General features: G+C 47.9%; 1 protein-coding gene across 1 annotated transcript in view; it reads left to right on the top strand.

Moving 5' to 3' along the window:
- Nucleotides 1-23,996, top strand: part of si:dkeyp-27e10.3 (UPF0606 protein KIAA1549) — a 38,107-nt gene that overhangs the window by 7,013 nt on the left and 7,098 nt on the right. Inside the window, 20 exon segments of the mRNA XM_061714778.1 lie at nucleotides 4,166-4,725; nucleotides 4,816-5,216; nucleotides 5,218-5,417; nucleotides 7,013-7,095; nucleotides 7,888-8,187; nucleotides 9,490-9,679; nucleotides 9,763-9,822; nucleotides 9,915-10,066; nucleotides 12,572-12,749; nucleotides 13,705-13,889; nucleotides 13,971-14,176; nucleotides 15,988-16,115; nucleotides 16,492-16,506; nucleotides 18,188-18,378; nucleotides 18,467-18,699; nucleotides 20,005-20,140; nucleotides 21,467-21,743; nucleotides 21,746-21,803; nucleotides 23,613-23,740; nucleotides 23,827-23,981. Coding sequence (XP_061570762.1) covers nucleotides 4,166-4,725; nucleotides 4,816-5,216; nucleotides 5,218-5,417; nucleotides 7,013-7,095; nucleotides 7,888-8,187; nucleotides 9,490-9,679; nucleotides 9,763-9,822; nucleotides 9,915-10,066; nucleotides 12,572-12,749; nucleotides 13,705-13,889; nucleotides 13,971-14,176; nucleotides 15,988-16,115; nucleotides 16,492-16,506; nucleotides 18,188-18,378; nucleotides 18,467-18,699; nucleotides 20,005-20,140; nucleotides 21,467-21,743; nucleotides 21,746-21,803; nucleotides 23,613-23,740; nucleotides 23,827-23,981 — 3,836 coding nt within the window.

The raw sequence follows: 23,996 nt of genomic DNA, 5'->3' as shown, positions 1-23,996 counted from the left end.
CCGTAAGTGTGGGTCCAATATGGTCCAGTATGGTCCAGTTTTGTCCAGTGTGTTCCAGTTTGTTCCAATGTGGTCGAAACATGGTCCAGTGTGGTCCATTGTGATCCAGTGTGGTCCAGGTGTGGTTCAATGTGGTCTAGTGTGGTCAAAACATGGTCAAGTGTAGTCCAGTGTTGTCCAAGTGTGGTCCAGTGTAGTCCAGTGTGGTCCAGTGTAGTCCAGTGTGGTCCAAGTGTGGTCCAGTGTGGTCTTAGTGTGGTCCAGTGTGGTCCAGTTTGGTCCAGTTTGGTCCAGTTTGGTCCAGTGGGATCCAAGTGTGGTCCAGTGTGATCCAAGTGTGGTCCAGTGTGGTCCAGTGTGGTCCAAGTGTGGTCCAGTGTAGTCCAGTATGGTCCAATGTGGCCCAAGTTAGGTCCAAGTGTGGTCGGATGTGGTCTTAGTGTGGTCCAGTGTGGTCCAGTTTGGTCCAGTTTGGTCCAGTGTGGTCTTAGTGTGGTCCAGTGTAGTCCAGTGTGGTCCAAGTGTGGTCCAGTGTGTTCCAGTGGGGTCCAGTGTAGTCCAGTGTGGTCCAGTGTGGTCCATTGTAGTCCATTGTAGTCCGGTGTGGTCCAGTATGATCCAGTGTAGTCCAGTGTGGTCCAGCGTGGTCCAAGTGGGGTCCAGTTTGGTCTAAGTGTGGTACAGTGTGGTCTAAGTGTGGTACAGTGTGGTCCAGTGTAGTCCAGTGTGGTCCAGTTTCGTCCAAATGTGGTCCAGTGTGGTCCAGTGTGGTCCAGTGTAGTCCAGTATGGCCCAAATGTAGTCCAATGTGGTCCAGTGTGGTCCAGTTTGGTCCAATGTGGTCCAAGTGTGGTCCAGTGTGGTCCAAGTGTGGTCCATTGTAGTCCAGTGTAGTCCAGTGTGGTCCAGTGTAGTCTAGTGTGGTCCAGTGTGGTCCAAGTGTGGTCTAAGTGTGGTCCAAGTGTGGTCCAGTGTGGTCCAGTGTGGTCCAGTGTGGTCCAGTGCATTCTTTGGTATCTGGGACAAATCAAACTCCACCTCTGAAGCAGGTGTCTTGAGTTTTTCATGGCTGCAGTTGTTTTAAACATAGACGGGTTCTTCATTTAGCTGTGACTGGTATAATCTGGTTTAATCTGTACATCATTTCCATCCCTTGTATTCAACCTTTAGGACCATCTGTAGAGCCTTGGTGGGTTGGAAATATCCTTAAAAGGCTAGGGGTTGTTGTAATGTTCCTCTGGGATGTCCTACAAGGTTCCTGAGGACAGGGGGGATCCCTGAAGGACCCCGTCCCTCCCACCCCTTCAGGGGCTTGTTCTGGTGGTATTGGCACCGCTGAAAGCGGCAGTGAAGTGATGGAACCACCATAGGATGAATGATGGATGAGTAACAATCCCGTTTCAGTCCCTCTGCTGCATCTGCGCTTGATGAACCCAGGACTTCGCCGATGTGTTCAATTAAAGTTTTATGTGAGCAGCATCTTTCACGCTGACTGGTGTTTTGTAGCAGAAGGTTCTGGGGCTATTTTGGGCCGGCCACAGAACTTTAATGTTGTCTGGACCAGTCACTGTACGTTCCTGTCACTACCTACCTACCTACCGACCTGTCTGTCTGTCTATCTATCTATCTATCTATCTATCTATCTATCTATCTATCTATCTATCTATCTATCTATCTATCTATCTATCTATCTATCTATCTATCTATCTATCTATCTATCTATCTATCTATCTATCTATCTATCTATCTATCTATCTATCTATCTATCTATCTATCTATCTATCTATCTATCTATCTATCTATCTATCTATCTATCTATCTATCTATCCATGTGTATGATAGAGGGTGATGACTCCTGAATACCAATGACTGGTCTCCATTCCTCACGTGATGCTGCCACAAAGCAGGGCATCACCACGGCAACAAAGTCAAGACCAGATGAAAGAACCCCAGTCAAGGCTGTGTGTGTGTGTGTGTGTGTGTGTGTGTGTGTGTGTGTGTGTGTGTGTGTGTGTGTGTGTGTGTGTGTGTGTGTGTGTGTGTGTGTGTGTGTGTGTGTGTGTGTGTGTGTGTGTGTGTGTGTGTGTGTGTGTGTGTGTGTGTGTGTGTGTGTGCGTGCGTGTGTGTGTGTGTGTGCGTGCGTGCAGCAGAAATACAAACAGGTTTAAAGAGACTGCAGAGGAGGTGAGGAGGGAAAGAGCAGTGGTAGAAACAGGAAGCTGCTGCTGGAGTTAATCTGACTTGGATCATCAACCTGACGTTCACCTGCAGTAACAGACGACGCCGGATTACCATGGTTTTATTTCACGGTCGATGAAAACAAGGAGATTAACAAAGGAATAAAAACAGGAAAAGATTAACATTACATAAGGACAACATTTGTACATTTCAGTTTGAGACGGTTAAATCATATATCATAAACACGAGGAAACAGATCAATCAATCTATTATTGATTTGAATCCTTCAGCCTGGGAGACGTGTTCATGTACTTTCAGTAGTTTTTATGAAGTTGCATCTGTAAAAATTGTGTTGTTGACACCAGCATTTAAAAGGCTGGTACCATCATTCATTCATTCATTCATTCATTCATTCATTCATTCATTCATTCATTCATTCATTCATTCATTCATTTATCAGGTTTGATCAGGGTCAGGTTTATCTCATAACATTTATTTCTTTTCAATTCATATTCTATATAATTCTGTTTATGGCACTGCACTTTTTATTTTTATTTTTTTATCTTTTTGTATTTATATGGGTGTTTGGTTTTTGGCGTGTTTGATTTGTAAATGACAGTGCTGAGTGAGTGAGATGGAGATGTCAATTTCCCTGAGGGAACCTCCCAAACAAGGGATTAAAGAAGTCGTTTGAATCTGAATCCATCCATCCATCCATCCATCCATCCATCCATCCATCCATCCATCCATCCATCCATCCATCCATCCATCCATCCATCCATCCATCCATTTATGGATCACCCATCCATCCATCCATCCATTCATCCATCCATCCATCCATCCATCCATCCATCCATCCATCCATCCATGCATCGTGAGTCTCAGGTCTCAGGTTTGATCGGGCGGTCAGGTTTGAATGAATGAATGCATGAAGGAATTGATGGATGAATGAACGAATGGATGATGGATGGATAGATGGATGAATGAATAGATGAATGAATTAATGAATGGATAATTGGATGAATGCATGAATGAATGCATGGATGAATGACGGTACCAGTCCTTTAAATCCTGGTGTGAACAACACAATGTTTACATATGCAGCTTCATTAAGGCCCAATCCCAATACTCCCCCTACTTTCTATCACTACCCCTAAAAAAGAAGGGACAGATTTGAGGGCACTTGAAATCTTCCCAGGGGCCTGTCCCAATACTCCCACTACTCCTACTTTCAGCACCACCCCTAAAATCAGGAAGCTGAGAGCCAAAAGCTGTTATAATTTCAGCTGTAGCTTGTTAATATGCCACTTTATTAAGTTTTAATATTTTTTCAGGTGTAAAAGTAACCGTTAAGATCCCCAACCTGGACTCGCCGCGTTACACCAACGCAGAGCCTACGGCGTAGGTGACGTAACCTACGCCGTAGGCTCTGCGTTGGTGTAACGCGGAACCATAAATCAGCCTTTATTCTGGCGTGATCTTCGTGAACAACGGGCAAACGAGTGATTATGTACATTCACTGAGTGAATATTATGAAAGTAAAATATATATTTCTCGCTAGAAATGTAATCAAAACGCATTTTCATGCAGAAACTAACTCAAAATATTGATTTTATTCACTAAAAAATAAGAAATGTCTGCCATGTTTTTTTTTTTGATTCAGTCGGCAAATGATGACGAAAAGCATTCTGGGAAATTTTTTTGTCCCTAGATCAACTAGTGAGGATCAGAAATCCCTACATCCGTAGGAACAGATTCATAGCAACTACACTACTTTTCGTCACTACCCCTAGGTGAAAAGAGGAATTGGGACACCACTACCCTCACGGGAACGCGCAAAATTTAGGGGTAGGGATGAAAACGAGGGGTAGTGGGAGTATTGGGACAGGGCCTAAGACTACTGAAAGTACATGAACACGTCTCCGTCAAGTTTGATGGGGCGTCACTGTTCAGTGATGGTTAATGTTGTCCCCCCCTCCTCCCGCAGGTGCGCTGGTCTTCAACAGGACAGCAGAGTCTTCTTCACATTATTCGTCGCCATCGCCCCCCTTCCCCCCCAGCTGGCCCTCGGACTCCGGTTACCGTGGTAACGGCGGCGGCGCAGGCTCCGCCGAGGACCAGGACTCCGTCGCCCAGGGCATCCACCTCCTGCTGCGACCCCCAGACCTCCTGTCCCCCAGCCTGGCCCCGCCCCTCCCGCCCCACAGCCAGCCCACCCTGACCCCCCCGCCCCCCTGGGAGCAGGACCCCTGGGGGTCCGGGGACTACCTGGAGACGCTGTCCTTCATCGTCCCCGACGGCGAGGAGCTGGGCCTGGCCACGCCGCTGCCCAGCCACCCCTGGGACGCCGCCGAGGACTGGGCGTCCTACGACACGGCCTTCCCCCTGCGCCCCACCCTCCCGCTCTCCTCCCTGACCCTCCACCCCCCCCACTCTGAGGGCTACCCCCCCTGGGACCAGGACTACGACCCGGAGGACCTGGCCCCACTGGAGCCGACGGAGGTGCTGCTGCCGGACATGAACAGCCTGGAGTACTACACCAACCTGGTGGCCCGGGAGAGGGAGAGGGAGAGGGAGAGAGAGAGGGAGAGGGAGAGGGAGAGGGAGAGGGAGAGAGAGAGGGAGAGAGAGAAGGAGAGGGAGAGAGAGAAGGAGAAAGAGAGGGAGAGAGTGAAGGAGAGAGAGAGGGAGAGAGAGAGGGACCAGTTGGACGGAGCTGACATCAAACCCACATCGACCCAATCTCTTCATCCTCCTCCAACCCCGACCTCCAGCCCTGGTCCTCCCCCAGGAATCGAACCCAAGCTCCGCCCACCAGAGCCCACCCCGCCTCTCACTCGCTCGCCCACTCTGCCGGAGAGAGAGAAGCCCCCTCCTGCATCACCAACCCCGAAACCGCCCCCCACACCTCCTCGTCCCGCTCCACCCCCCAAAGACCGCGGTCCGGTCCCAGGTAGATACCCTCCTCGCCCGCCGGCCAACACGACCGGCCGGGCGCTCCGCCCCCCCCCCGCCGGGACCGCGGCCCACCCCCCCCGGTAAACCGGCAGTGGTCACGGAGAAGCCGGCGAAGATCCCGACCACCACGACCACCACGACTGCCGCCACCACCACCCGCTTCACCGCCATCAGCCTGACCCGAGCGCCGCCGGTGACCACGCCCAGGGCGGGCCAGACCCCGCCCACAAGGCAGTACCTGTGCAACGTCACCAAGCCAGAGATGTACCTGGTCCGAGTCGGTAAGAGCGGCGCAGGTAGTGTTGTTGTTGTCAGTCTGTTTCAGGTTTTAGTCTAGTTTTAGGGTTGAGCTATCATTTTAGTTTTTATTAGTTTTAGTCACGTTCAAGTTTCAGTCGACTAAAAGTCTGAGCATTTTAGTCTTATTTTAGTCAGAATTGTCCAGGACCATTTTACCAGTAGCTGGTAGCATTAGTAACTTGTAGCATCAGTAACTAGTAGCATCAGTAGCTAGTAGCATTAGTAACTAGTAGCTTTAGTAGCTGTAGCTTTAGTAGCTGTAGCATTAGTAACTAGTAGCATTAGTAACTCGTAGCATTAGTAGCTGTAGCATTAGTAACTAGTAGCATTAGTAACTAGTAGCATTAGTAGCTGTAGCATTAGTAACTAGTAGCTTTAGTAGCTGTAGCATTAGTAGCTGTAGAATTAGTAACTGGTAGCATCAGTAGCTGTAGCATCAGTAACTAGTAGCATTAGTAACTAGTAGCATTAGTAGCTGTAGCATTAGTAACTCGTAGCATTAGTAACTCGTAGCATTAGTAGCAGTAGCATTAGTAACTAGTAGCATTAGTAACTAGTAGCATTAGTAGCTTTAGCATTAGTAACTAGTAGCTTTAGTAGCTGTAGCATTAGTAGTTGGTAGCATCAGTAACTAGTAGCATCAGTAGCTGTAGCATTAGTAACTAGTAGCTTTAGTAGCTGTAGCATCAGTAACTAGTAGCATTAGTAACTAGTAGCATTAATAACTAGTAGCATCAGCAGCTGGTAGCATCAGTAACTGGTAGCATCAGTAACTGGTAGCATCAGTAACTAGTAGCTTTAGTAGCTGTAGCATTAGTAACTAGTAGCTTTAGTAGCTGTAGCATTAGTAACTGGTAGCATCAGTAACTAGTAGCTTTAGTAGCTGTAGCATTAGTAACTGGTAGTATCAGTAGCTGGTAGCTTTAGTAACTAGTCTAGTTTTAGTCAAAGATTGTATTTAGTCAAACCCATTTTACAATTCAAACAAGGTTATCTTATTATTATATTATTGTTACCTTATAGACTCAAGAATACATTCATTCCAGATACAGAAGACTCTAATTTGAGTTTACAACATATTTATTTTTCCAGATTTCTCCCCATCTTTTTCTTTTTCGACGACACATTGGGTTTTCTTTTCCGCGTCTATGTAGGAAAGTGGATCCAAAGATCTAAAGACTAAACTGGTTTAAAAACTAAACCAGAGGAAATAACTTAAAAAATGTATATAGGATAGGATCTTTCTTAGAACATTTCGTCTGGTTTTGGTCAACGAAAATGACACATTTTAGCAGTTTTTATTTTGTAATCTACATTTTAGTCTGGTTTTTATTCCTCTACGATATTGCATTATATATTTAATTATTGTTATCGTCACATGACCAGCATTTTCATTGCGTCTCGTCTCGTTTTCCCTCAGGTGATAAAGGTTTGTTGACGACGATATTTAGTCATAATTTTCATTGAAAATCTACGTAGGTGCAGGTCATGTGATGCCTGAGATCCAGAACCAGAGTTCCTTCTCTAACACCATTGCTTGTGTCTTTCCCGCTTGCCGTTGTGTTTCTGTGAGCAGTCAACTCCAAGGGCTCGTCGGCCGGGTTCAGTCAGGTCCGAGAGCTTCTGAGGCGCGAGTTCAACCGGTCGGTGGAGCTGCAGGTAAGTCACGTGACCCACCGGTGTGGTTTCCATCCATCCATCCATCCATCCCTCCATGCATCCATCCATCCATCCATCCATCCATCCATCCATCCATCCATCCATCCATCCATCCATCCATCCATCCATCCATCCATCCACCCACCCACCGACCCATCCATCCATCCATCCATCCATCCATCCATCCACTTATCCATTCATCATTCCATCCATCCATCCATCCATCCATCCATCCATCCATCCACCTCTCATTCCATTCATCCATCCATCCATCCATCCATCCATCCACCTCTCATTCCATTCATCCATCCATCCATCTATCCATCCATCCTTCTATTCTTCTTTCCTTGATATCCTTCCTCCCATCTGTCATCCATCCATTTATTGGTCCGTCCTTGATTCCTTGCTTCCATCCATGTTTCATCAATCTGTCCATTCTTCCATTTTTCCATTTATCCATCCCTCCATTATCCCCTCCCCTTTTTTTCTCCATCCAACATTTATTTGGTGATTAGTTCTTCCATCCTTCATTCTGTCAGTTCTTCCTTCCACCTGTCTGTCCATATGTCACCTGTCCTCCCTTTCTTCCTTCCATCCATCCATCCATCCATCCATTTATCCATCCATCCATCCATCCATTCATCCATTCATTCATTCATTCATTCATTCATTCATTCATTCATTCATTCATTCATTCATTCATCCATCCATCCATCCATCCATCCATCCATCCATCCATCCATCCATCTATCTATCTATGCTGACTGACATCCCTCCTGTCCCCCCCACCAGTTCCTCAGGACCCCGTCCAGCTTCGCCTTCCGCGTGGCGTCCGGCCCGCTGATCTTCACCGCCATGGCGGTCATCAACGCCCTCCGGCGCTCGCCGCGCGGCACGGGCCCCGTCCCCGGTGTGTCGCCGCTGTACGCCGTCCCCGACCTGAGGTTCCAGGTCCACTCCGTGCTGCAGTTCGTCCCCGCCCACGTGGACGTCAGGGTCTGCAACTTCAGCGAGCGTGTGGAGAAAGGGCTGGCGATGGCGTACGCCGAGACGCGGCGGAGGACGCAGGAGGCGGGGAACGCCACCGTGCAGGTGAGCCTCACCTGCCCGCCGCGGCATTCAGGTCCACTTCCTGCAGTGCAGTGTTGTGCAAGTTCCTACTTCTCATGAACTAGTTCAAAGTTCAGTTCAAATATGTGGCAGGGTGGAGGATTGGGCGTGGTCTGCGGGGGAGCAGCACACAGGTGGCGCGGGCCTGGTCCAGCTGATTGGGCACACCTGTGCCCAATCAATCTCTCCACCCTGCCTGGGTATTTAAAGAGCGGCTGCACACCAGCAAAGGGCTCAGAGTGATGACACAGAGCTGCGGAGTGTACGGATACACGTTGCGGTCTGTGTGCAAATAAAAGTTGAGAATTTCTCCACGAAACCCTCTTTCCTCTTTCCTGTCTGGCGACCCCAGTAGCACGAGATTGCTACAATATAGTGTAAACATGAATAGTTCACATTCATAGTTCACCATTTTCACTTTGAACTAGTAGTAGGAATGAAACGCCCCCCTATCCGAAAACTGTTCCCTGTATACAATCATGTATTGTCCGAGTGGCTTTTCAACTTTACTCAGAGGCTGTAAATCTCCAACAATGCCGTCCATTATCAGTTTGTCTATCTGTTGCTGGGGAATCAACCCCCTGAAGGTGCAGCAGTGGGACTGGGGTCGTTTGGGGCTGTTGGGTCTTCTTGGTCTTTCCTGATCACTTTGTTTGATTGTCAAGGACTTCCAGATATTTCCTCCCACTGGACGGATGCTTTAACTCCAAATGACGTTTCAGATGTGAAGTTGACGGCAGACGTTCTGATTTGTTTTCTCAGCGCAGGTGGATATAATTTGCACAGAAAGGTTAGATTTATACCGTCGGACTCTTTGGGAGACGATGTGTAAAATTCCTGCAGATAATTATAAGCGGATAATCATCTGACGCTGCGTCTGCAACGTCTCTCTCTTCACTGGTCATGTAGAGACTGCACCGGGCTCGGGCTTCCGTTGCCATGGAGATGGTGCCCCGTGTTAGGATAGTGTGTGCGCTGCATTGTGGGTAATGTAGTGTGAAGTCGTCGTCTTGTCGAGTGTTTTAAATGTGCCCGCCGCCCGCTGGTGAAATGTGAAGAATTATTCCGTAATAACTGGACCTAAACAGTGAAGCTGAAACTCATAATCTGAACAGTTCAAATTCCAGTTCGTGATCTGCAGAATGAACAAGTTCATGTTCAAGTTCTTTATTTGCCAATATGTTCCGTTCAGTTTAACGTTCTCACAGAAATGAACGCGTTCATTTGAACTCGTTCATGCACTGCTGCGGTGTGACTACAAACGGGCTCCAACTCCTCCCACAGCTGCTGAACGTCACGATGAGCGTGGCCCGGGCGGCGTCGGCGGCCCAGAAGGTGCCGGTCGAGGTCACGTTCGCGGTGCGCGATGGGCGGGGCTACCTGCCGGGGTCAGAGGTCAGCGAACACCTGAGGAAGCTCAGCCTGGTGGAGTTCAGCTTCTACGTTGGATTTCCTGCGCTGCAGATCGCCGAACGTACGCCCCCCTGCCGCCGCCACGCGCATGATACAAGCCCCGCCCCCTTTAACCTGTTAACCGTGATTGTTTGTCGTGCGCAGCCTTCCACTACCCCGAGCTGAACACGTCGCACCATCTGCGCTCCACCTGGGTCCGCACAGGTACGAACAAGCCTCCCGTCCTGCCCGAGTAGAGCCACTGATGCATGCTGGGAGAAGCCTGTGTTGTGACCCGCCCTCGCCGTTGTTTTCAGTGCTGCTGGGAGTTCAGGAGCAGCTGGTGGTGGAACGGAGCTTCAAGGCTCGTCTGGAGCGGCGTCTGGCGCTGCTGCTGGAGGAGGGGCTGACGGAGACCAGCAGGCGGCGCTGGAGACGAGCCACCGCCGTGGGCAACAACAGCCTGCAGGTACGAACAGGTGCAGTCCTCGGATCACCCACAGAGGGCAGCACTACGGTGGCCGACAAGGGCCAAACGCACTGAAACGGCCTAATGCGTCTCAGTTAAGGAAAACGGCTTCAAGTACAGAAACGATTCAAATTCACAAACTCAAAACGAGGTACAAAAAGAGGAACGTGTTGCAAATGAAAAAACGTGCTGCAAAAAACAAAGACAAATACAGCATCATCAAACGCGCTGCAAATAGAGAAACGATGCAAAGCACAAAACGATATAAAACCAGAAACCTTCTTCAAATGAAAAACGCTTCATAACCGGTTACCAAACCTGCAGGGGGCGCTCTCGGCGTAACAGCTCAATGGACAGACACACGGGATGTAGAGAGAGACCGAACAGCTGACTGTAACGTTAAAATATAATAAAGAAACGTCTCGTAATGTACAGCGTTGTACAGTGATCTAAACCACATTATATCACATTACCGTTCCCGCTGTATGTTTAAACCATGTATGTAAACACCATGGTTCAGTCTTGTTTTGAAGATGGTTTCTTGTTTTATATCGTTCTGTGCTTTGCATCGTTTCTCTATTTGCAGCGCTTTGATGATGTTGCATTTGTCTTTTTTTTTTTGCAGCACGTTTTTTCATTTGCACCACGTTCCTCTTTTTGTACCTCGTTTTGAGTTTGTGAATTTGAATCGTTTCTGTACTTGAAGCTGTTTTCCTTAACTGAGACGCATTAGGCCGTTGCAGTGCGTTTGGCCCTTGTCGCCACCGTACAGCACATCCCAACATACTTGCTGTCTGGTTCCAACAACACTTTAGATTTCTGCGGCTTCACAACAGCGACATCTGTGGGGGGTTATTATTTTAAAGGATGTAGGACAGCACCGGATCTTGCGAACGCGTCATTTCAAGTTGCATTTTCAGCAGGTTAGTTAGTAGATGGCTCTATAGGATGTCTGGAGGGAGAGGTACCGAAGTCCACAGTCCTCGTTTCAGGCGTCGTTACTGAAACTGAAAAGAGGCTGGATGGACCGATGGGCATCGTGAGGTGATGTCTGCGGTAAGAGGGTGGGAACTTTCCAACCAGTTCCTGGACTTGTTCATTGACGTAAAATGGGGAGACCGCTGTCCAACATTTGCTCCAAGGGACAGTCATGTTATGAGGGGCGGTCATGTTACGAGGGGCGGTCATGTTACGAGGGGCGGTCATGTTACGAGGGGTAGTCATGTTACGAGGGGCGGTCATGTTACGAGGGGTGGTCATGTTATGAGGGACGGCTATGTTACAAGTGACAGTCACGTTACCTAGGGACAGTAACGCTACCTAGGGACGGCCACGTTACGAGGGACGGTCAAGTTACCTAGGGACGGTCAAGTTACCTAGGGACAGTCATGTTACCTAGGGACGGTCACGTTACCTAGGGATGGTCACGTTACTTAGGGACAGTCATGTTAACTAGGGACGGTCACGTTACCTAGGGACGGTCATGTTACCTAGCGACAGTCACGTCACCTAGGGATGGTCACGTTACCTAGGGACGGTAACGTTACCTAGGGACGATCACGTTACCTAGGGACGATCACGTTACCTAGGGTAGGTCACATTACCTAGGGACGGTCACGTTACGAGGGACGGTCATGTTACCTAGCGAAAGTAACGTTACCTAGGGATGGTCATGTTTGTTAGGGACGGTCATGTTACGAGGGACGGTCACGTTACCTAGGGACGGTCACGTTACAAGGGACGGTCATGTTACCTAGTGCTAGAGAGAAAAAAAACACACAGTGATCAGAAGAAAGAGGCTGAGACATTTCTTTTTTTTTTTTTTCTTGCATGCAAGGGTAGGCGCACGAGCAGCGAACTACAACGGTCCTGCCCCCAGCAAAGTTTATTTAAAGACATGTAAAAATGGGTGTGTATTTACAGAAGAAAAGGGTGTAGATTTCAGAGTACAATCAAGAAGTAGGCGTGCTGTGGATGTGTTGTGGATCACATCATCGCACATTGGATTCAGATGAGGCGACCTTGACACGGTTCACATGATGCAGCAAAGAATGGTGAGAAAAGCAGATAGATAAAAGAAACAATCAAACAGGCCACATCATGAGTAAATATTTTCCCTCTAACACCTAGGGACGGTCACGTTACTTAGGGACGGTCACGTTACGAGGGATGGTCATGTTACCTAGAGACAGGTCATGTTACCTAGGGAAGGTCACGTTACCTAGGGACGGTAACGTCACCTAGGGACGATCACGTTACCTAGGGACAATCACATTACCTAGGGAAGGTCATATTATGAGGGACGGTCACGTTACCTAGGGAAGGTCATATTATGAGGGACGGTCACGTTACCTAGGGAAGGTCATATTATGAGGGACGGTCATGTTACCTAGGGAAGGTCATATTATGAAGGACGGCCACGTTACCTAGGAACGGTGACGTTACGATGTTACCTAGGGACAGATTTTTGAGGTAAACGAGTAAAGCTCCTCTGTCATGTCGAAGGTGGTGCGGGTGTCCAAGCTGTCGGGGCCAGAGCGTCCCCTGGAGGTCTTTTACTTCGTGGAGGGTCCGGGGGGAGAGAGAGTCCCGGCTGAGACGACCGCGGCCACCTTGAACCGTCTGGACCTTCAGAGAGCCGCCATCGTCCTGGGACACCGAGTCCAGAGACCGCTGGCCCAACGTGAGTCCACTGGGTTCTGATGTTTGCTGATGAAGAACCACCGTCCACACCTGTGTCTCACCTGTCCACACCTGCCTCACCTGTCTCTCAACTGTCTCTCACCTGTCAACACCTGTATCTCACCTGTTTCTCACCTGTTCACACCTTTCCACACCTGACCACACATCTCTCACCTGTCTTTAGCCTGTCCACACTTGTCTCTCACCTTTCTCTCAATTGTCCATACCTGTCTCTCACCTTTCTCTTAACTGTCCACACCTGTCTCTCACCCGTCTCTCACCTTTCCACACCAGTGAGCAGTTCTCTCCTCTCCATCCTGTGTTGCTGTCTTGTTTATTTATCTTTACTCCAACAACTCGAAATATTAATCATTTTTCTAAGTGAACGGCGCTAACGCAGTTCAAACAGCAGGTGTATCTGCCCCTTTAATCTGATTGGTTTACGAGTAAATCGTCCCCCACGTTGGGTGCGCTCTTATGATTGGCTGAAACAAAGGAAGATATCTGATTGGTTGCAGATCCTTCCGTGTTAAAAAAAAAACATATTTGTGGATCGAGTCACGTCAGGGGAGTCTCAAAAGTCACACGCAAATCCAGCGCAGCTCACAGACAAAAAAAAACGTTTGTAAATCAGGTTATATTTGTGTGTGCATCAGAAATACATTTGTATTTGTATTTGTATTTGTATCCTACACACGTGTGAATTGTCCTGTGCATTTGTGAAACGGTGTGTACATTTGCGAATCGGTGTGTGCATTTGTGAATTTTGTCCTGTGCATTTGTGAAACGGTGTGTGCATTTGCGAATTATGAGACTGTTCTAGCTCCATATGTCTCTCACCCGTCGTTCACCTGTCCACACCTGCCTTTCAACTCTTACTTACCTGTCCACACTTGTCTCTCACCTGCTTTTCGCCTGTCTCTCACCTGTCTCTCACCTGCCTCTCACCTGTCCAGCGGTGGAGACCCTGTCCATCCCTCCGGCGGAGACTCCCAGCAGCAGCATCTGGCTGATTGTGGGCGTGGTCGTCCCCGTCCTGCTGGCCGTCTTCATCATCATCATCCTCTACTGGAAGCTGTGCGGCTCCGAGAAGCTGGAGTTCCAGCCCGACGCCATCAACACCATCCAGCAGAGGCAGAAGGTCAGAGGTCACCAGGGGCGGGGCGCCGTCTCGCGCTGCGGCCGCCGCGTTCGTGAACCGTCTGATTCTCGTCTCCTGCAGCTTCAGGCGCCGAGCGTCAAGGGCTTCGACTTCGCTAAGCTGCACCTGGGGCAGCACAGCAAGGACGACATCATGGTGATCCAGGAGTCCGGCCCGCTGCCCGTCCCCGCCAAGGAGGCCACGCCCTCCGACGCCGGCGACCTCAACACGCCAAAGTCCAAGGGCTCGTCCACCAAGGCGGCGCGGTCCAGCCGCCGCAGGGGAAGGTCAGAGTCCCGCCGCCAACCGGAACTAGCCGCTAGCGCTGGCGAGGTCCGACCAAAAACCTGCACAGAACCGCCCCTAGGGGTCGGTCCGACATCCAGCGTTCAGAACCCGAACTTTTAAGAGAGAAGAAGAGAATTAACTTTTAATCTGCAGGTTAAACGTGTTTTACTGAATTTCAGTAAAACTTAGAGATCCCCGAATTCCACCTTAAGAAAACCTTCATCTATCCATCCATCCATCCATCCATTCATCCGTCCATCCATCCATCCGTCCATCCATTCATCCGTCCATCCATCCATCCATCCATCCATCCATACATCCATCCATCCATCCATCCCTCCATCCATCCATCCATCCATCCATCCATCCATCATCCATCATCCATCCATCCATCCATCCATCCATCCATCCATCCATCCATCCATCCATCCATCCATCCATCCATCCATTCATCAGAATCAGAATCAGAATCAGGGCATTATTAAGGCAATTTAGAAAACTGTTTTTGACTTCGGATACACCGGCAACGACACAATGGTATTGTGCGCCTGTTTTTCCAAGGGTAACACTGGGATAGGGGGGGGAAGAGAAACACAGCACATCCAGGTGATCGCTGCATCTTCGTGGCGCTCGAAACTCGGAGACTGCGTTGGGGGGGCGGGGGGGGGGGGGGGGGGGGGGGGGGGGGGCTGATAAGAGGGGGGGCCGAGGAAGGCGTTGAGAATGAGGGAGGTGTGGTTATCAGCAAGTGTGTGTGTAAGCGGTAAGTCCGTGAACTTCGCTCAGAGCTGCTCCTTAGCCAATGTCCTTGATGTTATCAGTCGGCTCGTCAGTTCTGAAAACAGGGTCCACAGATGTTCCTGAAGAGGAGAGGGTTAGTGGGGGCAGAGTCCCTTGTTTACATTCCACCAGAGAGATTGTGACTAGAGCGATCGGCCAAACCGCCCTGTCAAGGCCAGATTATAAAATCAACAATTATATTGCAAACAGGCAGCCTCAGTAATTTTCCGTCTGCCTTTAGTCTCTAGTCCATCAATGGCGACTCCAAACAGACGAATTTGTGATCAATTCCCGACAAGCCGAGCTTCCAACTTCTCCAAGGTCTTTTCCATCTTGCCAATGAGCTCAAAGACCGCCACCAGCCTGCGATTCTGTTCAAGAATCGCATCCAGCTTATGGCTCTGCTCCCCCAGCGTTAGAGTCTGAATGTTGATAGCCGTGCCTATCCCATCAGCCACGTCCGGCAGCTCTGAAAGGGCCAAAACAGCTGTAGACGACTTACGCGTTTGTCTGTAGACCAGGAATCCCCCCCCTCCGATTAGGAGAAATCCTGCTATCATAAATCCAATTATGAAGGCATCTTCAACGTCCTCGACAGACAGGATCGCCTTCTATCTGTCCATTGTCTGTCCATTCTTCCATTTTTCCATCTATCCATCCCTCCATCATCCCCTTCCCTTTTTTTGGTCCATTAGTTCTTCCATCCTTTCATTTTGTCTGTTATTCCTTCCACCTGTCTGTCCATCCATCTGTCACCTGTCCTCCCTTTCTTCCCTCCATCCATTCATCCAGCCATCCATGCATCCCTCCTTCCTTGATTCCTTCCTCCCATCTATCATCCATCCAGTCATTTATCTATCCACCCTTCTTTTCTTCTTTCCTTTCCTCCTTAATGTTAGATGTTCAGGTCTGGGACAAAACCACCAGAATCCTGACCCGGTTCGGTTGGTCCTTGGAGACCCGGTTAAAAAAGCTGTTTGTTGTTTGTGCTAAAACCTGAAACCAACAACGATCTCTGATTGGTCTTCAGGCTCAGCCCGTCCGACGGCGACTCGCTAGGAAGCGACCAATCGAGCGGCAGGGAGTCGGCGGAGGAGAGCACCAGGCCGGTGGCCACGCCCAGCGAGGGGAAGCAGCACAGGAAGACGCCCAAAAACGGTCAGAGGCTCGGCGATGTCATCACTGTGATGTCATCACGGTGATGTCATCATGGCGATGTCATCACGGTGATGTCATCACCTGGGCTGATGGGATGAGAGCAGGTTGGAAGTTGGTGGAAAGAGAGAAGGTCTGAGAGGATGGAGGGATGAGGGATGAGGATGGATATGGATGGATGGATGGATGGATGGATGGATGGATGGATGAGGATGAGGGATGGATGGATGGATGAGGATGGAGGGATGGAGGGATAAGGATGGAGGGATGAGGATGGATATGGATGGAGGGATGGAGGGATAAGGGATGAGGGATGGGTGAGCAGCATGAATCTGAGTTTCTCTTTTCTCTCCGTTGCTTCCTTCCTTCCGGACTGCAGGAAGGACCAAGATGGGTACGTGACGTTTTCTAGCCTCCTTCATCCTTCATCCATCTTTCCTCCATCCTTCCTTCCTCTCTTCTTTCCTTCCATCTTTCTATCCTTCCTTACTTCCCTCTCTTCCTCTCCCCCTTCCATCCTTCCATCCATCTCGCCATCATAAACTTAAATGATGAAACTAATCAGTTGTATTTATTGACGTCTTCTGGCCCTGACCTTTGACCTCCCCCAGCAGCTCCATCTCTGACCTTTGACCTCTCCCTGACCTTTGATCTCATAGACATATATACGTAGACGCCTCATGAAATGCTGGAACGTAATCCAGCGTTGCCGCCATATTGGATGGGTCTCCTCACTCCAGGCAAAATTAACTACAACTGGAGTTACAGCCAGCACACGCAAGAAGCTGCAAAACAGTTTTTTTTCAAGGGTTTTAGCTCCCCAGCCCAAGTTGCAAGCCTAGCAGGGTAGTATAAGACCCTGGAATGACCTGGATTTATTTCTTTATTTTTTTTATAGATATTTTTATTGAGGGCAATAAGAGAAAAAAAAAAGATTCACAATAACAATAGAAATATCATTATTCATTTCATAACAATAATTAAACAAAAATAAATAAATAATATTAATAAGAAAGAAAGAAAAAATAAATAAATAAATACAATAACACACCCCTCTCCCCTTCCTTCCCTCATATGGTCAGTACATTACATCATTCAAAATCATTTAGCTTCTTTTCACATATGCATAACAATACTGGAGCAAATGCATAATAAAGTAAATAATCAAGTCCTGAAAAAATACATTCATTAATGCAGTAGATGATTCAGATCATTAGCTAGTCCAATAAAGGCAAAAAATTAAAAAAAAAAGGGTCCCCAAATAAGATCAAAGTTTTTTTCTAAAAGAATACCATATTTTTTCTGGAGTGCTATATTATGCAAGTTCATTGATCCACTGTTTGGGTGCTGGGGTTTTTTTGATTTCCAGTTTTTTAAAATACAATTTTTTGCCGCAGTACGACCTGGATTTATAACGCTTACTTTTCCAGGCCTTTAAAAAATGTACTGAGCTGGTACAGTATATATGGGAGCTTGTATGCATATGTGTTACAGAATGAAATTACATGTATAAAAACTTTCATATAATGGCCTAATGACAGCTCATGACTCATAAATTCAAATGAACAATCAAACTTGTTTCTTTATTAAAATATAAAATTAATGAAAATTAATCAAATTAAAATTAATTTATACATTTCAGTATGCCATACCATAGCCTATGTCTTTGTTAAAGAACACAATACAAAGCCTTTCAGCATAAAAGTACGTATTTTTAATGTGTGACAGCGTTCTGTATCATAACTAAATCTCTGACGTTTGTAACAAACCAAACCGTGTAAAAATCGGGTAAAAATTCGGGGAGTTATTGATTATTGTAGTCGGGGATAAAACCTTCCTCAGTAGAAATAAATGCACTGGGGGCGCATTGGAGACCCATCCAAGATGGCGGCCGCGCTGAACGTCAGTTCCAATAGGCAGCGTCAGTCTATGAGGCGTCTACATATATATGTCTATGTTTGATCTCTCCCGGCAGCTCCACCTCTGACCTTTGACCTCTCCCTGACCTTTGACCTCCCCCGGCAGCTCCACCTCTGACCATTGACCTCTCCCTGACCTTTGACCTCTCCCGGCAGGTCCGTCCGGCAGCGGTCCAGAGGAGCTCCTGTCCTCGTCCTCCATCTTCGACCACGTGGACCGTCTGTCCCGCGGCTCGTCGGACGGAACGCGTCGCCAGGCCAACAAGGTGCAGCTCATCGCCATGCAGCCGCGGCCGAGCCCCCCGCTGCACGCCGCCCCCCAGTCCAGCCCCTCCCTCACGGAGAAGGTGTGTACAACGGCGGGCCGTCCCCGCCACCCGGGCCCGGGCTAACCTGTCCCCGTTTCCCCCTGTCCCCCTGTCCCCGTGTCACCAGGTGGCGCTCAGGCACAAGTCGGAGATCGAGCACCACCGGAACAAGCTGCGGCAGCGCGCCAAACGCCGCGGCCAGTGCGAGTTCCCCTCCATGGACGACATCATGGACGCCTTCGGGGACGGACCCGTCCAGAGCGCGGTGGCGCAGCGGCTCTACAGCTCCGCCCACGACCACATGGACTGCATCCTGCAGGACGCCGCCTCGCCGCCCCCCCCCTCCGACTCCAGAAAGAGGTCAGAGTTCACCTGGCGACACCTCGTGGCTGTCGGCCACGAAATACATTTAGACTTTTTTCTCGAAATTGTACTTCAACATTAATCTCAACATTTTGTTGGGTTCCTAAATCATCAACATACATTAATTAACTTAGAAAAAGACACCAGAGACCGTCAGAAATGAGTTTCAATGCCTTCTGCAGAAGGTTGGAGAGAAGTCTTGAGGAGCTTTTTAGGGCAACACGGCCCTCCTCTTAGCTCGTCAGGCCTTCTCACAACTGGCTCTCTGCAGAGCTGGCGCTTTTATTCAGCAAAGATGACAGGAATGACCATATTTGGAACAGTGAATGTATAGATGGACAATTGACAAAAACAGGAAACAGATGGTCACACAGACATGGTATCAGATGATGGTTGAAAAGTCATACCTATGACTTTTCAGTTAATAAGTAACTTATCTGTGGTGTGCAGAGCAACAGACATCCTTTTAAGAAATGTTCAAGGGGGTTTTGTTGTCATGAGATGGTCAACTTAAAGACAATGAGATGGCTGTCAGTCGACCCCCCTGACAAAACCTCCTTAAACCTTAAAAATACAATGGGACAGTTGTTGGACAGCCCAAACCCTTAACGGAACACAGGAAGGGCAGCCCTCATCTGTTAACATGTGATAAGAATGTGACACCTAGCAGTCAGCTTCTCTGAGCTGACCTAATTCTGTTACGTTCATAATGACAATTTAATTCAAAAACGTTGATTAACTTCACAATTTCGACTTTTTTCTCGAAGTGCATATTGAAAAAAAAATCTTTCTCCTCTAAAATATTATTTGTATTTTTCTCCTGCCCTAATACTCTTCCGTACGAACCCCTGTCACGAAGAATAAAAATAAAAATAGCGGTAAGAAAGAGAAGAAAAGAAAATAAGAGAAGAGATAACAGAAAATGGAGAAACGTAGCGACAATCTGGAGAAAAGTGGGCAGGTTAAGATCGGCAGGTTAACCGGCAGCTGAGGAGAAGTTATGATGCAAACTTCAAGATGATGATTTGAATGAGGCAAAATAACATGCTTTTTCTCTCGAATATATTGTTATAATCATTTGTTTCAGATGTACTGTAATTATTTTCTGTATAAAAATTTAATTTGGTGTTCAAAAAGTCTTTTTTCAAACTTGAGGGGGTCGTCTTATAATCAGGATCGTCTTATATCCGGGCTAATATGATAATTATAATAAGGGGGCGTGGCCTACGTATGGTCACAACCAATGGTGAGCGGTCATTAGAACTCTTGATAATCATCATTTCCGTGACGTTTCTTCTCCAGGGGGAGGCGCTCTCCTCGGGGGCGGCGGCCTCAGCTGGGGCCGGGGAGTCTCCCCGACACAGACAGGGACCGGCTGCTGACCGACCACAGCGCCACCTACAGGAAGTACCCGGGACTCAACAATGTGGCCTACATGGTGGGACAAACTAAATTTAGCCATCAAACAAACCCAGTTAGTAACATTACTTTGGTAAAACCTCTAAATGTTTTCCTTTAACCGCGTTTATTTAACTGTAGACCTAAACCCTCAACTTTCAGGCTTTTATCAGTCTTATATGTTAATTGTACTGGTGTAGCGCCAAAGTCTCCTGAAGTATTTTACTGTGAAGGACTTTTGCCTCTTTTCCAGCAAACTGGTTCCAGGCTGGTTCTGGTTCTGGTTCTGGGCCAGTGCTGAGTTTGGAACCGGGCTTTCTGTTTCCACTGACAAAGAACTGGCTCCGGTTCCAAGGTAGCACCAACTCTTTGCTGGACTAGAGGAACCGTAAGCGGAGGGGACGGAGTTGTTAAGACCAACGGCAATAGCAAGACTGGGAGAGGGAGACATTTTCAAATAAGAATGAATCTGGATGCAGCAAAGCATCATGGGTCTGAGGAGGAGACAACCTGTCTTTTAGAGATGTTTCCACGGAGGAGCTACGTGGACCAAGTCCTGTTAGAGCAGATACCTTGTTGTTGCTGCAACTTTCACACAAACGCAGCGACGTAACTGACGTTTGCAACGACGTAATGACGTGGCTCCTCTTAGCACCGAGCTGTGGAAAAACAAACCGGTTCTCAGCTGGTTCCTAGTTGAATCAGTTGTGAACCAGAACCAGCCCTGGAACCGGTTTGGTGGAATAGGGTGATTAGGTGACGTCTCAAATGCACTACATTTGTGTCGTGATCTGACAGGATTTTGCTGCAAATTTGGAAGCTATCCGTTAAAGATTTGCGTGAGTTTAAAAGGTTTCTGCTTTTTTAAGACAATTTTTTGAGTTTATAAATCCAGAAATCATTTCATCAAATTTTTACACCTGCCCAGCAATATTTGTTCTTTCTCAAGTGGAGTTCAGGTCTTTAAAAGATCAAATCCATAAAGCTACACCAATGAGTTTTAGAATATTAAACACTTAATTTCAGTTTCTTTTTTGAGAATATTTAATGAAATTAGTTCAAGGAACCACAGGAGACGTCATGGTGGGGTTGACCAACCGTTGACTTACCGAGCATCGCTGATCACTATGTTGTGGTTCTGATCCCAACTGGACTGGGTTCTCAAAACAGTTTAACGTCCAGCTGGATAATGAACTTCATGGCCTCAAGGCGGCGCCAGTAAATCTGATATCAACTACTGGTCTACGGGTTGGGTTCTAAACATTAAACATGAAGTGTAGATGATCTATTATTGATCCCTGTGGGACTCCTCGTATAGACGCACCTCTCAGGGCATCAGCTCTGTTTTCTTTCTCATCTCTTCCAGTCGGACCCCGACCTCCCCCCGGACCATGGAAGTCCCTCCCCCACAGATGAGGTGTTTGATCCGGCCCCGCCCCCGCCCCCCTACATGCCCCCCCAGCCCTCCATCGAGGAGGCGCGGCAGCAGATGCACTCGCTCCTGGACGACGCCTTCGCTCTGGTGTCGCCGTCCTCGCAGAGCAGCGCCGGGCTGAGCGGGGTGAGTCCTCACCGGCGTAGCCCCCCCCCTCGGGGGGCCAGGAGTGGCGGTGGCTTTGAACTTACTTCCTTCTGTTTGTCCCCCCCCAGAGGTACGCCGAGCTGGGAATGTCTCCCACATCCATCCAGGGCCTGCTGCAGAGGTCAGGTTCATTGTATTGTGCGATGACAATAAAATCAAAGACAACCACATACATACAGCATCAAGCCTCCAAAAGGACCACTGTGACCCTGAATATGAACTAGTGGGGATAGATCTGAATGTTGAATGTTTATTTCGGTACATTTGTAATCGAAAGGGTGTAGGTAGAAGCAAGGCTTATATATACCTACCCCTTTTACTGGTACCTTACATTGGTTAAAGCAAATAAAAAAAGAGCAAAGCTCAAGACTTTGAAATGAATTATCAGTAAACTCAAATATCCTATCATAGCAAAATAAAGAAAGGCACAGAGCTCAAAAACCCCCAAAATAAACTTAAATTTCCCATCATAGCAAAAATAAAAAGTAGTGAATTGCGCAAAACCCAAAATATAACAGTACAGAAGTTGGCAAACCTTCAAATCTTCCCTTCTTAGGGCCTGATTTACTAAAGGTTTGCGTGCGTAAAAACGTGTGCAAACTTGACATCACCCGCAAACCAATGTGCAAGCTGATCTACTAACAGCGTGCAAAGAGGACTGCGCCTCTCAAATGAGCAAAATAGCACACGCTGTTCAGTTAGTACTTTTGCCCTGATGAATAATCAATACGGGGCGTACCCGCCAGAAAGCGCTAAATACTGGGAGGGGAAAATGCAAATAGGTCCATTTACCACACGCAATGAGATTTACCAAGCCTGAAAGTTTTTGCAGGGATTGTGATTGCGTCTGTATTTAATACGTTCGAAAGGAAGGTGCTAATCTGCCCAGCATTACGCAGGGATGCTTGTTGGTGCCTGATTTGAGGACTGGGGTGGGGATGGCTCAACTTGTGGTGAGGATTCTCCACATGCAAAAGGAGAAATATTTTATTTGAATGTTAAATCGAGTATTATTCAGCAAAAGGTTGCCACAGGAGGCACATTCATTTTTTTATTTGTGATAATAAATAAATCACATGTTTTCATGGAGAAAAAAGTGTTTCTTATTGTGCGCCTGTTCTGCAGTAGGCTCTAGCGTGTCATACCCCGATATCCCAGTTATCTGCTCCTCGCAGAAGGTGAGCTGCACCTGCTGCTCAATGCTGGTTAGAGGCATCTCTTCCGCAGGCCCTCCACCTGTCTTGTTTGCCGAAGTTTTATTAGAGGCCACTTTTTCTTTAGTTCTTCGCCTTATATCTTGCCACCTTCTTTTAACCTCATCTGCCGTTCTTTTTGTCTTACCAACTGCATTTATTCTATCGCAGATTTTCTCCCATATTGCGTTTCTTTTGGTAATGTTTAAATTTCTTTGCTGTAGTTCATGAATGTGTTTATTTGCCTCTTCCACTAATATCTCTAACTCCAACTCGTCAAATTTCATTTTGTGTTTGCAACTATCCTGCTTTCCATCCAGACTCTCCATGGCGCAAACCGTAAGACACGCAACACCTCATTTAAATACTACTGTTTGCGCCTGTTATCAATTGCGCAAGCATTCTTAGTTGATCACCTGCAAAACACACAACAACAGCACGTGCAAACTTTTTCAGTGCACACGCAATTTAGTACTCTTTATTTAGGATCTTAGTAAATCAGGCCCTTAGATTATTCAATTGATTAGTCATGCACTGCAATTTTGCAATGTCCTAGAATTCAAATTCTTTATTTGGGGACCTTTAGCAGATATGAGATTAAAATGCAATTAATTAGATTAATGAATTATAAATCCTGTAATTAATCAGAAAAGCACTACTTTTTACATGAACGTTTTTCATTTCCAGGTTGCTGGGCTCGGCCCGGGTGATACTGACTCTGTGTGTTGCTTGAACAGGCAGGGTCTCGGTTCCGGAGGGTACATTTCCACCGGAGACCAACTGCAGGAGTCGGTTTACTCCACCAGGGGGCAGTATGAGGACCCGCCCTCGTCCTCCAGACCGCGACCCGTAGGAGGCAGCACAGGTACCGTCACCTGTCGCTCACAGAATCGTAGCAGAACAGTCCCGCCGACAGGTTTTACACCCCCTCCTCCTGAATGTCCCCCCCAGGTGCGCAGCTCCACCACCTGACCCAGGTGGGCCTGTCCAGCCAGATCGGGGCGTACCCCGGAGTGGGCCGCAGCATGTCCGGGCCCACCGGCTCCAGCTGGAACCAGCAGCACTCGGACCAGGACCTGGCCAGAGTCGGAGCCAGCAGGGAGAGCGTGAGTCCTCCTGAG

The sequence above is a fragment of the Cololabis saira genome, chromosome 23, assembly GCF_033807715.1.
Source record: "Cololabis saira isolate AMF1-May2022 chromosome 23, fColSai1.1, whole genome shotgun sequence".
In the NCBI taxonomy this organism is placed as follows: Eukaryota; Metazoa; Chordata; class Actinopteri; order Beloniformes; family Belonidae; genus Cololabis; species Cololabis saira.
Note: the sequence above shows the minus strand (reverse complement) of the source record. Positions and strands in the feature narration are given on the sequence as shown.